Raw genomic sequence first — 14,531 nt, forward strand, 5'->3', positions numbered from 1 at the left:
GCAAATGGTAGGAGTTCTTTCCTTTTTACAGCAGCATAGTATTCCATTGTGTAGATACACCAAAGTTTTTTAATCCACTCATCTGCTGATGGGCACTTAGGCTGATTCCAAATCTTAGCTATTGTAAATTGTGCTGCTATGAACACAGGGGTGCATATATCCTTTCTGACTGGTGTTTGTAATTTCTTGGAATATATTCCTAGAAGTGGGATCACTGAGTCAAACAGAAGTTCCATTTTTAGTTTTTTGAGGAAACTGCATACTGTTCTCCACAATGGCTGCACCAGTCTGCATTCCCACCAGCAGTGCACAAGGGTTCCTTTTTTTCCGCATCCTCTCCAGCACTTGTCATTTGTTGATTTGTTGATGATAGCCATTCTGACAGGTGTGAGATGGTACCTCATTGTCATTTTGATTTGCATCTCTGGGATGCTTAGTGACTTTGAGCATGTTTTCATATGTCTCTTGGCCTTCCTTATGTCTTCTTTCGAAAAGCATCTATTTAGGTCTATTGCCCATTTTTTCATTGGGTTGTTTATCTTCCTTTTGTTAAGTTGTATGATTTTCCTGTAAATTTTGGAGATTAACCTTTTGCACTCGGATGTCGAGTGTGACTTGACATGGTTAGCATCGGTAGCAGCTCTTTTTATACTCTTTGAATGTATCAATAATTTGAAATATAAAACAATCCAAATAAATAAGTTTATATGAAAAGAAACTCCAGTTTTTATACTACTGCCGCGCTTTGTAAAATCTGGGGTATTTAAAAAATTAAATCCCGAGTAGAATAAAGGAATCGAGAGAAAAGCAAGCGAGTGCAAAGGGTTAAACCCTTACCGGAAATAACATTGGCAATATGTTCTCCCATGTAGTGGGCTTTCTTGTTGTTTTGTTGATGGTTTCTTTTGCTGTGCTGAAGCTTTTTATTTTGATGTAGTACCATTTGTTTATTTTCTCTTTAGTTTCTATTGCCCTAGGATCTGTATTGGTGAAGATATTGCTTCGGCATATGTCTGAGATTTTGCTGCCTGTGGATTCCTCTAGTATTTTTATGGTTTCCCATCTTACATTTAAGTCTTTTATCTATTTTGAGTTTATTTTTGGGTATGATGTAAGTTGGTGGTCTAGTTTCATTTTTTTGCATGTATCTGTCCAATTTTCCCAACACCATTTATTGAAAAGACTGTCTTGACTCCATTGTATGCTCTTGCCTTCTTTGTCAAATATTAATTGAACATAGTGGTTTAGGTCAATTTCTGGGTTCTCTATTCTATTCCATTGATCTATATGTCTGTTCTTATGCCAGTACCAGGCAGTTTTGAGAACAGTGGCTTTGTGGTACAGCTTGATATCTGGTATTGAGATCCCTCCTACTTTGTTCTTCTTTCTCAGGATTGCTACAGCTATTCGAGGTCTTTTTTTTATTCCAGATGAATTTTTGGAGAGTTCGTTCTAGGTCTGTGAAATATGCCATTGGTATTTTAATAGGGAGTGCATTGAATCTATAGATTGCTTTGGGTAGTATGGACATTTTAATGATGTTGATTCTACCAATCCAATAACACAGTATGCTCTTCCATCTATTTATGTCTTCCTCTATGCCTTTTTTCAATGTCCTGTAGTTTTCTGAGTAGAGGTCTTTTACCTCCTTAGTTATGTTTATTCCTAGGTATCTTAATTTTTTTTGGTGCGATGGTAAATGGGATTGTTTTCTTAGTCTCTCTTTCTGTAAGTTCACTGTTGGTGTATAGAAATGCCATAGATTTCTTGGCGTTAATTTTGTATCCTGCTACATTGTCAAATTTATTTATTAAGTCTAATAATTTTTTGATGGAGTCTTTAGGGGTTTCTATGTACAGTATCATGTCATCTGCGAATAATGACAATTTTACTTCTTTTTTTTTTTCCAATTTGGATGCCTTTTATTTCTTCTTCTTGTCTGATTACTTTGGCTAGCACTTCCAGTACTATGTTGAACAAGAGTGGTGAATGCAGGCATTCCTGTCTTGTTCCTGTTCTTGAGGGAAATGGGTTTAGTTTTTGCCCATTGAGTAAAATATTGGCTGTAGGTTTGTCATTTACAGCTTTTATTATGTTGAGGTATGATCCTTCTATTCCCACTTTGCTGAGCGTTTTTATCAGAAAAGGGTGTTGGACTTTGTCAAATGCCTTTCTATATCAATTAATATGATTATGTGATTTTTATCTCTCAATTTGTTTATCTGATGTATCACCTGTATTGATTTGTGGATATTGTACCATCCTTGCTTCCCTGGAATAAATCCCACTTGGTCATGGTGTATGATCTTTCTAATTTAATGCTGGATTGGGTTTCCTAGAATTTTGTTGAGGATTTTAGCATCTATGTTCATCAGGGATATTGGCCTGTAATTTTCTTTGTGGTGTCATTATCTGGTTTTGGTATTCGGATAATGCTGGCTTCATAGAAGGAGCTTGGGAGTGTGCCTTCCTCTTGAATTTTTTGGAATAGTCTGAGGAGGATAGGTTTTAGTTCTTCTTTGAATGTTCAGTAAAACTCCCGTGAAGCCATTTGTTTCAGGGCTTTTGTTTGCTGGAAGCTTTTTGATTACTGTTTCAATTTCATCAGTAATTATTGGCCTATTCAGGATTTTTGATTCTTCCTGATTGAGTTTTGGGAGCTTGTATTTTTCTAGGAATGTGTGCATTTCGTGAGGTTTTCCAGTTTGTTGGAGTAGAGTTGTTCGTAGTGTTTTTTTATAATCCTTTGTATATCTGTGGGTTCACTTCTTTCATTTATTTATTTATTTTTTTTTTTGCGGGGGGAGTCCTCTCTTTTTGTTTCTTGGTGAGCCTGGCTAGAGTTTCATCAATCTTGTTTATCCTTTCAAAGAAACAGCTCTGGGTTTCATTGATCTTTTGTATTGGTTTTTTTGGGGGGTTTTTTGTGGGGTTTTTTTTTGGTCTCTGTGTCAATTATTTCTGCTCTAATCTTTATTATCTCCTTCCTTCTAGATACTGTGTGCTTTTCTTGTTGCTCTCTTTCTAATTCATTAAGTTGCAAGGTTAGATAATTTATTACCATTTTTTTCTTGTATTTTTTTGAGGTAGGCCTGTAGAACTATGAACTTCCCTCTGAAAACTGCTTTCATTGTGTCCCATAGATTTTGGATTGTTGTGTTTTCATTGTCATTTGTTTCCAGGATGCTTTTTATTTCTTCTTTGATCTCTTTGGTAACCCAGTCATTGTTTAATAGCATGCTATTTAGCCTCCAAGTGTTTGATTTTTTTTCATTGATTTTATTGTAGTTAATTTCTGGTTTTATGCCATTGTGATGTGAGAAGATGCTTATAGTGATTTCTATCCTGTTGAATTTGAAGAGACTTTGCCTGTATCCTAATATGTAGTCTATATTTGAAAATGTCCCATGCACACTGGAGAAGAATGTATATTCTGTGGCGTTGGGGTGAAGTATTCTGAAGATGTTAATTAAGTCCATCTGATCTAGTGAGTCATTTAGGATTGCTGTTTCTTTGCAAACTATAAAATACATATACAATCTCTATACACATAAATGAATGACAAAAAGTGCTAAATTCAAAAATACACATGATTACTTTCCTATCATGGGGAATAATGGCAATTACACTATATAATACTAGAGGCCTGGTGTACAGGTGGGGTCCAGTTGGCTCGCCTCAATCAGAGCTGATGGTGCCAGACCAGTGGGGAGAAGAGGACGCTGGAGGTTGGCCGGCCAGCCTCACCCCCGATCAGGGTTGGGGTGGCTGATCTGAGGTGGGGCCGGCAGGGGGCAGGGGCCGAAGGCTTTTGGCCGGCTGGCCCCGCCCCCTGTTTGAACTCCCAGTCAAACTTCTGGTCGAAGGGACAATTTGCATAGTAGCATCTTACCTTATAATAGAGAAACATGCAAATTGACTGCACCTCCGCTATGCCCACGATTGGGCCGGCAGGAGGCTGGGGGCGGGACTCCGGGTGGCATATCCGCCGTTGAGAAGATCAAGATGGCGGTGCCCAGTGGCTGGGCCCATGCCGCTGCTCCCAGCGATCGGCACCCCGGGGGGCGTGGCCGGACCCATGCCGCCGCTCCCCGGGGTGCCTGGGGCGATTGGCACCCTGGGGGGGCGTGGCCGGGCCCATCGGCACCCCGGGGGGGCATGGGCGGACCCATGCCGCCGCTCCCGGGGGTGCCTGAAGCGATCGGCACCCTGGGGGGGCGTAGCCGGGCCCATTCAGCCGCTCCCGTGGGTGCCTGGGGCGATCGGCCACCTAGGGTGGCGTGTCCGGGCCCCTCCCGAGGGTCCGGGGGTTGATCGGCCACCTGGGGGGGCGTGGCCCGGCCCCTCCCGGGGGTTCCGGGGGTCGAGGCTTTCCGGGCCTTGGGCACCAGCGGGGAGCCTGCACCGATCGCAGGAAACCACTGGGGGTCGGCTCCTGTGATCGGTAGCAGGGACGCTGGGTGCGGCGAGCCCAAGGCCAAGAAAGCCTGGGGCGGAGGCTTTCCCGGCCTTGGGCACCAGCGGGGAGCCTGCACCGATCGCAGGAAACCACTGGGGGTCGGCTCCTGTGATGGGTAGCAGGGACACTGGGTGCGGCGAGCCCAAGGCCAGGAAAGCCTGGGGCGGAGGCTTTCCTGGCCTTGGGCACCAGTGGGCAGCCTGCATGGATCACAGGAAACCACTGGGGGTCGGCTCCTGAGATCCTTAGCAAGGATGTTGGGTGCCTCGGAGCCCAAGGCCACCGCCTGGGGCCAAGCCCCGTCCCTGAAAAAGACAGAAGGCGGTGGCCACAGCCAAGGCCTGGGTCCCTGGTGCCGGCAGAAAACTGGTGCAGGCAGCCAGGTGAATGAAGGTCTATTGCACGAATCTTCGTGCAAACGGGCTACTAGTTTTATTATATGAGATGGTCTTTATGAGCTTGTAAAATATAAAGATTTACAGCTGAAGTATTTAAGTATTTTTAAAAATTCTAACAGAGCTTTCAATTTTAATGTTCTAATTTTGCTATATATTCTTTTTGTATTGAATTTGAATAGAATAATCTGCAGCTGTATATAAAAAATAAATACCCTGAAAAACATTGATTTTTAAAATCTAATTTTCAGTGCATCATACTTCTAAATTTTACTAATTTTTACCAACATCAGTTTAGCTGTGTCTTTAAAACAAACAAAAAATAGACATGTCTAAGTAACTATTTTTTCTTATGCATGAATAGATAGAAACACTGAAATTTTAAATATTTTTCTTTAGCTTCCTATTAACTCTCCATTTGGGGATATAATCTAAGGCTTTGGATTATTACTATGCCAGTTGAACTTGTTTTACTGATAAAGAGATTATAATTATCTAGAAATATTTATTATGTGCCTAGAATATGTTGCAATCCTGTTTCTCCTTTGAAAATCATCACTTTAAGGTATAGTAGTGTATAATAATGACACATTGTAATTTTAACAGATATGCTCATTTATTTTTTATTTTTATTTTTTAGAAACTGTCATGGAGTTCCTTGAGAAACTATCTGACAAACTTTCAGAAAGGTTTGCTTTTATTCTACTCTTTAGAATATATGTTATTTATTTTTTTGTGTTTTTTTAAAGACTTGATATGTGAAAAATTAGCAAGTGACCTATTAAGAATGTAAGTATTGGAATATTGGGTCAGATCTGTGGATTATTGAGTAGGAGGTTAAATGAACTATGAAATATACTTTGAAAGCACATAGTTGTCTTCCTAAGGTGACAACCTTGAAAACTTAGACCATCCCCTTTGATTAATTATTTGTCTTTAGGAAAACTTTGATATGTAACTTATAAAATGACCAGCCCTAGCTGGTTTGGCTGAGTGGATAGAGCTGAAGGGTCCCAGGTTTGATTCTGGTCAAGGGCAGGTACCTCCGTTGCAAGCTCCTCCCCAGCCCATCGCTATTTCTCTCTGTCTTTCCCTCTCTCTCTACTATTTTTAAAAATCAATGGAAAAATATCCTCAGGTGAGGATTAAAAAACAAAAAATTTCCAAATGTTTTTGAAACTATATATTTTAGTTTGTACCATCAATTTTATGAGAAGTTTAAAAAATAGTATTTTTCTTCCTTTGGCCTAAATATTGGCAGCAGATGTGGTAAATTGATCTGTATTTTGATTTTGTGTATTTAAGAATGCTCTGCTTCACATTTGTAATTTCAAGCTGAAGTGTTTTTCTCTCTACTATGAGTCCCTTTGTTATATTCTTGCCTTCCCTTTTTCCCAATGCCCAGTTTCTTTGATCATGCCACTTGTCCTTGACTAGCACTCTTCTAGTGCTTTGTTGAGGGCAGAATTCCAGTAGGTGTCATATATCTAGGGTTCCAGGAAGAGACAGATCAGGTTTGTAAAAGAGAGTCATGTTCCAGAAAAAAGTCAAGAACCATATGATTTCACTCATATGTAGCATATAAAACTGAAAACAACAAATAAACAAACGACAAGCAAAAATTCATAGACACAGACAACAGTATGGTGGTTACCAGAGGGAAAGGGGGAGGTAGTAAAGGGTAAAGGAGGTCAAATATATTGTGATGGAAGGATATTTGATTTTGGGTAGCAGCAAACACACAATATGACATATAGAATTGTACACTTGAAACCTATATAATTTTATTAACCATTGTCACCTCAATCCTATATAATAAAAGCCTAATATGCTAAGTGTCCAGTTGACCCATCAGCCATTCAACCAATCAAAGCATAATATGCTAATGATATGATAAGGCCACTCAACTGCTTGCTATGACACGCACTGACCACCAGGGGCCAGATGCTCTGACCAGTATGTTAGCTGGCTGCTGGGGTCCAGCTGATCAGGACTGAGAGAGATGGGCTGGACATGCCCTGGAGCCCTCCCACAGTCCCTCCCCAGCTGGCCAACCTCCTGTGTCCCTCTCTGGCCCTGATCATGCACCAGTGGGTTCCTCGGCCTGGCCTGCACCCTCTTTCAATCTGGGACTCCTCGAAGGATGCTGCAACGCTGGTTTCAACCTGATCCTGCAGGCCAGACCGAGGGACCCCACTCATGCATAAATTCATGCATCAGGCCTCTAGTAAATTTAATAAAAAAGAAAGAGGAAAGAGGGTCATGTTCTCTCATTTCTTTCTTATAATGCTGTCTAAAATTTTATTTGCCACCCTAGCTAGTTTTGCTCAGTGGCTAGAGCGTCGGCCTGCAGACTAAAGGGTCCTGTATTTGATTCTGGTCAAGGGCACATGCCCGGTTGCAGGCTTGATCCCCAGTAAAGGGCATGCAGGAGGCAGTCAATCAATGATTCTCTCTAATTATTGATGTTTCTATCTCTCTCTCTCCCTCTCCGTTCCTCTCTAAAATCAATAAAAATATATTTTAAAAATAAAATAAAATTTTATTTGCCTTTTTGACTGTACCAATACGTTAAATTTTAGCTTAAATATCCGTTTTCTATTATAAACTCATACCTTAAAACCCAATCCTCTAATTTGGATAATATTTATAAATTCTAAACTTTTCTTTTAATCCAGTGAACCACTATGGCTTTGATATAATGAAGACGAAGAGTTAATTATGCAGTTATTTGAGAATTTATTCTACTTTGCTTTGTTGGATAAGTGTCAGTATTCTTTCCCCACTAATATGTAAATTAGATTATATTTTGAGCAAAAACCTCAGATTTTTAGTTATATATAGGAATTAATTCTAGCAGAAACTTCATATTCCACAGATATTAAGCATGCATTTAATTATTGTCCAGCTAGTGTTTTTCTGTAGAGGAAAAATTATAAGTATTAATCTTAAATACAATCTTATGTTAATCTTTTATAGAAAGTAATATTAGTTTCTCGCCTTTTTAAGATATAACAAAAAAGTAGAGATTTAAAGTTTGCAGAATAAAATTTTTTATGTTTCTATTACATTGCTAATATTTCCAAGTTTTAATACTTTTAAGACATGTATCTTTTGGGCCTGACTGGCGTGGCTCAGTGGTTGAGCATCAACTTACGAACCTGGAGGTCAGGGCTTGATTCCCAGTCAGGGCACATTCCTGGGTTATGGACTCCATCCCCAGTAGGGGGGTGCAGGAGGCAGCAGATCAGTGATTCTCTCCCATCATTGATATTTCTATTTTTCTCCAGCTCTCTTTCTCTCTGAAACCAATAAATATATATATATATATATTTTAAAGACAGACATGTATATGTCAGGATGCTTTTTTAAGATAGAAATTGCCAATTGCCATCATTTATTAATCTATATAATAAAAGCCCAAGTGACCATTACAGCAGAATGACCAGAATGACCAGCTGCTATGATGTGTACTGACCACCAGGGGGCAGACGTGCAGTGCAGGAGCTGCTCCCTGGTGGTCAGTGCACTCACACAGGGAGAGTGCCGTTCAGCCAGAAGCCGGGATCACGGCTGGCAAGCACAGCGGCGGTGGTGGGAGCCTCTCCTGCCTCCATGGTAGCACTAAGGAGCTGCAAGCAGGTGGCCAGTAAGGAGAAAGGGGTCCTGGACTGTGAGAGGGATGTCTGTCTGCTGGCTTAGGCCCAATCCCCAGGAGTGAGCCTAAGCCAGCAGGCAGACATCCCCCTAGGGGTCCCAGACTGCGAGAGAATGCAGGCCAGGCTGAGGGACCCCCTCCACCACCCCCCGCCCCAGTACACGATTTCATGCACCAGGCCTCTAGTGGATATATATTGCTTTCTCTTCTAACACATGTAATACTCGTTTGTTTATATTTGCACCACAGATTACTTCAATTTTATTGTGAATATTGGAGTGTAACATAAGCACACTAGTTTTTTTGTCACATACTGAAATTTTGTCCTAACAATTAATGACAAACCTGTTTTACAGAACTCTGAAAGATTTTGAGATTATACGAGGAATGAAAATGAAACTAAATCCTCAACATTCTGTAAGTAACTATGCTGGAACATTTTTATTATAACATAAACTGTTTATCTGCTGAGGTCATTATCTTTGAGTCTATAACTTTATTGTGATATGCTAAAGGTATATGTTGTTTTGTTTCTGATCCTTGGTTTTGGTGAATAAAGGCATTGAAATATTTGATTCATATGTCTGAGTCTGACGTTTCCAGGAAAATCCAGTATATCTTTGTTGGTTAGTTGACATAATATATATGGGCACACATATACACACATATACACTGAGTGGCCAGATTATTATGATCTCTGAACGCATAATAATCTGGCCACTCAATGTGTATCCTATATAAAAAAAGGCTAATATGCAAATTGTCCCCTCCACCAGGACTTCGACCAGCAGGCAGGCCGGCCAACCGCCCATGTCACCTCCCCCTGGCCAGGCTGGCCAGACCCCACCCATGCACGAATTCATGCACCGGACCTCTAATACTATCTAATAAAAGAGTAATATGCAAATTGACCATCACTCCAACACACAAGATGGCCACCCCCATGTGGTCAAAGATGGCTGCCCCCATGTGGACAAGATGGCCACCACAAGATGCCTGCAGATGATGGCAGTTGTGGGCGATCAGGCCATCAGGGGAGGACAGTTAGGGGTGACCGGGCCAGCAGAGATGGGCAGTTGGGGGAGACCAGGCCTGCAAGGGAGAGCAGTTGGGGCGATCAAGCCAGCAGGGGAGGGCAGTTAGGGGTGACTGGGCTGGCAGAGGTGGGCAGTTGGGGGAGACCAGGCCTGCAGGGGAGGGCAGTTGGGGGTGATCAAGCCTGCAGGGGAGGGCAGTTAGGGGTGACCGGGGTGGCAGAGGAGGGCAGTTGGGGGAGACCAGGCCTACAGGAGAGGACAGTTGGGGGGGACCCAGGCCTGCAGGGGAGGGAAGTTGGGGGAGACCAGGCCTACCCGGGAGAAAAGTTGGAGGGGACCAGGCCAGCAGGGGAAGTTAGTTAGGGGTGACCAGACCTGCGGGGAGGACAGTTAGGGGGGACCAGGCCTGTAGGGGAGGGCAATTGGGGGCAACCAGGCCTGCAGGGGAGGGCAGTTGGGGGGACCAGGCCTGCAGGGGAGGGCAGTTGGGGCGCCCAGGCTGGCAAGGGAGGGCAGTTAGGGGTGACCAGGCCAGCAGGGGAGGGCAGTTGGAGGTGACCGGGCCTGCAGGGGAGGACAGTTAGGGGCGCCCAGGCTGGCAGGGAAGGGCATTTAGGGGTGACCAGGCTGGCAGGGGAGGGCAGTTAGGGGTAATCGGGCCGGCAGGAGAGCAGTTAGGCGTCAATCAGGCTGGCAGGGGAGTGGTTAGGGGTGATCAGGCTGGCAGGCAGAAGCGGTTATGGGCAAACAGGCAGGCAGGAAGGTGAGCAGTTAGTAGCCAACAGTCCTGGATTGTGAGAGGGATGTCCCAGATTGGAGAGGGTGAAGGCTGGGCTGAGGGACACACCTCGCCCCCCCCCCCCCACCCCACCTCCCACCCCCCGTGCATGAATTTCATGCACCGGGCCTCATGTATATATATGGTGTATGCTTGACCTGGCAGGTGACAATTTTAACCATCAGTGATAGATAATGTTGCAGTTTACTTGTTTGCTAATTTGTGGAACTCAAATCAATATGAATGACTAAGTATACCCATTCTAAAAATACTTGTGTTTTTTTCAATCCCAAGATCAAAAGATCACATGATGTTATAATACAAACTAACATGTCCTTATGGTGAGAATGCTGGCCAAGTGATCGGGATGCCCTGAGAGTGATAGAATTCCAGGTATTAGGATCCTGCTTCCCATATGTTTTGAGGGTGCTACAGGATTGCTGGGTTGTCTGTGCCATTGTTCTGTCAGTGTTGTTGTATCAGCTTCCCAGATGCAGCCACTCAGAAAGAGATTAATGCTATTAAATTCACCTATTTCTAGAGTAGCATATCAATTTCTTAATTTATGGTTGGAGCTGTATCTAGCAAAATAACAGTAATCTGTACACTTTACTTCGGTAGGCAAGTCCACTTGAGAAACCAGATAATGGGTCAGAATATAGAAACAAAAAAAATAAAATTTGTTGCCAAAAGCTAATTTATTAAAAGCTAATATGACTTGAAACTATTCTTCCTAGACATTTTTTTAAAATGTGTTTTTATTGATTTCAGAGAGAGAGAGATTGAAAGAAACATAAATGATGAGATAGAATCATTGATCAGCTGCCTCCTGCACATCCTCTACTGGAAATGGAGCCCACAACCCAGGCATGTGCCCTGACCGGGTATCGAACCCTGACCTCCTGGTTCATAGGTTGACAGTCAACCACTGAACAACACTGGCTAGGCTCTGATAAGTGAGTCAACAATCTGATGTTTATATAGTTGTTGATGAAGGTTATTTGGCATGCATTTATTTGTTAAATGCCCATCTTCTTGCAAAGAATGTGTTTTGGTGAATGGTTCTGCTATTCACTCTCTTCCCCAAGACGGAACAAGGACTTACTTTAGACCCGTGGTTCTCAAAGTGTGTTTTCTGGACCAGAAGCAGTAGCATCACCTGGGAACTTGTTAGAAGTATAAATTCTCCAGCCCCATCTGAGGCTCACTGAGTCTTAAGTCCCACAGTCTTGTGTTTCAACAAGCCCTCCACATGACTTTCCCCCAACCCTTTATAATCAGTTATCAAGTCCTATAGATTCTACCTTCTTGAGAACTCCATGTTCCCTACTCTTCAGGCTCATTGCTACAGTCCTGGTTGAGGTCATTATTACTACTTCTCACACATATTGTTGCCAAACTGGTTTTCTATCCTTTTGTCTGGCCCTTGTCAAAACCATCCTGGATTCTGAGTGCCTAGCAATGTACCTAGCACAGTGTTAGACACAGAGTAGGTACTCAGCACCTACCTGAAATAGAAACAAATGAATGAATTAATCACCACCGGAGGGATTTTTCTAAAAAGCAAATCTGATCTTGTCACTCTCTTGTTTAACATTTTTCTGTCACTCCATGTAATTCTTCCTGTTTATTAGCTTTTTCCCATCAAGCCTTTGGTGATTTTGACCCTACCTGCTTCTCTAGCCTTATTTTCTGCTGTACTTCTCAGCCAAGTTAGTGCCCTTTGTTCTCTACGAATATCTGGATGGTGCTTTTGCACTCTCTTCACTTACTTTAGCTTTGCTTTCCCTTGTTCTTTAATTCCTTTGTTCTTTAATTTTAACTGACATTTATGTGCCAGCAACTATGATAGTTAGCTTCCAATAATTCATAAATACCATACACATGGATGCCTTTCCCCCTTTCTCATCTGGATTAAGTGATCCTATTCTTCAAAACTCAACTCACCTCCAAATATTTCCTAATTCCATTGTGATTTAAATATCTTTCTCCTAGGCTCTGTCACATGGTACAACATCACAGACAGGATATACCATTTGTTTCAATGCTCTCAGATTGTTGACTCACTTATCTTTCTACTACCTGCAACATCATTGGCCCCTTAGCATGATTCATGTCTTTTTTTTTTTTTTTTTTGGTATCATTAGTGCCTGCACTCTAAACTAGCAGATAGTAAATGATCATCTGTTGGAGGAAATATGTGCCAGGAACTGAACACTCAGGAACTAGAAAAATAGAATAAACCTGCAAGTATCTTACGTTGGTATACGTCCATGATAGACATATGATTATGGAATATGAGAAAGAATACCTTATTGTTCAAGGAGATAATATATAAAGTGAAATTTGAAGGATAATGGTAATAAGGATAGAAGCTAACATTTACACAGCTCTTACTCAATGCCAGGTGTTCTGTTTAATAGTTTAAGTGCATTAAGCAATCCTGTTTTGGAGGTGCTGTTGACTTAGTCACCAAATAGCTATTGGGTGAATACTGAGTATCAGGTGGTGTTCAGGGTGCTACCAGGATATAATAGGGGAAAATACAAACAAGTTCCTTGCCCTCATGAAGCTTAGGGGAAGAAAGCACAATAAACACATGAAAAAATAAATAAATATGTGCTGTGCCATATGTGGGTATAAAGGCTATAGATATGACATTGAAGAAATAAATTAAGGAAGATACAAATAAGTGGAAGCATATACCATGTTCATGCATTGGAAGAATTAACATCATTAAAACGGCTATACTACCCAAAGCAATCTATAGAGTCAACGCAATTCCTATTAAAATACCAATGGTATATTTCACAGACCTAGAACAAAAAATTCCAGAAATTTATATAGACCAAAAAAAGACCCCGAATAGCCAGAGCTATCTTGAAGGAAAGAACAAGGTTGGAGGTATCACAATATCAGATATCAAACTACTACAAGGCCATTGTAATCAGAACATCCTGGTACTAACATAAGAACTGGCATATAGACCAATGGAACAGAACAAAGACCTCAGAAACCAACTCAAGCCATTATGCTCAATTAATATTTGACAAAGGAGGCAATAGCATACGATGGAGTAAAGACAGTCTCTTCAATAAATGGTGTTGGGGAAATTGGACCGATACATGCAAAAAAATGAAACTAGACTACCAACTTACATTACATAAGAATAAATTCAATATGGATAAAATATTTAAATGTAAGACACAAAACCATAAAAATCCTTGAAGAAAACATAAGCAGTAGAATCTCAAGACATCTCTCACAGCACTATTTTTGCCGATAGGTTTCTGAGGGCTAGGGAAAATCAGGAAAAGATGAGCAAATGGGACTCCATCGAGCTAAAAAGCTTCTGCACAGAAAAGAAACAATCAACAAAATGAAAAGAGAGCCCACTGTATGGAAGAACATATTTGCCCGTGATACATCTGATAAGGAGTTTATTTGCAAAGTATATAAAGAATTTATACAATTCAACAACAGGAAGACAATCCAATAAAAAAAAAAAAATGGGCACAGGACCTGAATAGATACTTCTCCAAAGTGGACATACAGATGGCCAATAGACATGAAAAAATGCTCAAGGTCACTAATCATAAGAGAGATGCAAATTAAAACTACAATGCGCCCTGGCTAGTTTTCTCAGTGGTTAGAGCATTGGCACATGGATGGAAGGGTCACGGGTTCAATTCCCTGGCAAGAGCATGTACCTCGGTTGCAGGCTCGATCCCTGTCCCAGTCGGGATATGTGTGGGAGGCAGCCAGTCAATGTCCTCTCTCTCTCTCTCTCCCCCTCCTTCCCCCCTCCCTCCCTCCATCTCAACCACCCTCCCTTCCTTCCACTCTTTCTCTCAAGATCAATGAAAAAAATATCCTTGGGTGAGGATTTAAAAAATGCAAACAAACTAAAATGAGTTATCACCTTACACCTGCCAGAATGGTTACCATCAATAAATCAACTAACAGCAAGGGCTGGCAAGGATTTGAAGAAAAGGAAATCCTAGTGCACTGTTAGTGAGAATGCAGATTGGTGCAGCCACTGAGGAAAACAGTATGGAGTTTCCTCAAAAAATTAAATGTAACTGCCTTTTGACCCAGTCTAGGAATATATCCTAAGAATCTTGAAACACCAATCAGAAAGAATATATGCATTTCTATGTTCATAGCAGCCTTGTTTACAATAGCCAAGATCTGGAAATCGCCC

General features: G+C 41.6%; 1 protein-coding gene across 4 annotated transcripts in view; it reads left to right on the top strand.

Moving 5' to 3' along the window:
* Nucleotides 1-14,531, top strand: part of MIPEP (mitochondrial intermediate peptidase) — a 230,656-nt gene that overhangs the window by 49,665 nt on the left and 166,460 nt on the right. For all 4 annotated transcript variants that reach the window (XM_079778651.1, XM_079778652.1, XM_079778653.1 and 1 more), the window contains 2 exons: nt 5,495-5,543; nt 8,869-8,929. In XM_079778651.1, coding sequence (XP_079634777.1) covers nt 5,495-5,543; nt 8,869-8,929 — 110 coding nt within the window. The remainder of the gene's footprint in view (nt 1-5,494; nt 5,544-8,868; nt 8,930-14,531) is intronic.

Source organism: Cnephaeus nilssonii (genome assembly GCF_951640355.1).
Source record: "Cnephaeus nilssonii genome assembly, chromosome: 8".
NCBI lineage: Eukaryota > Metazoa > Chordata > Mammalia > Chiroptera > Vespertilionidae > Cnephaeus > Cnephaeus nilssonii.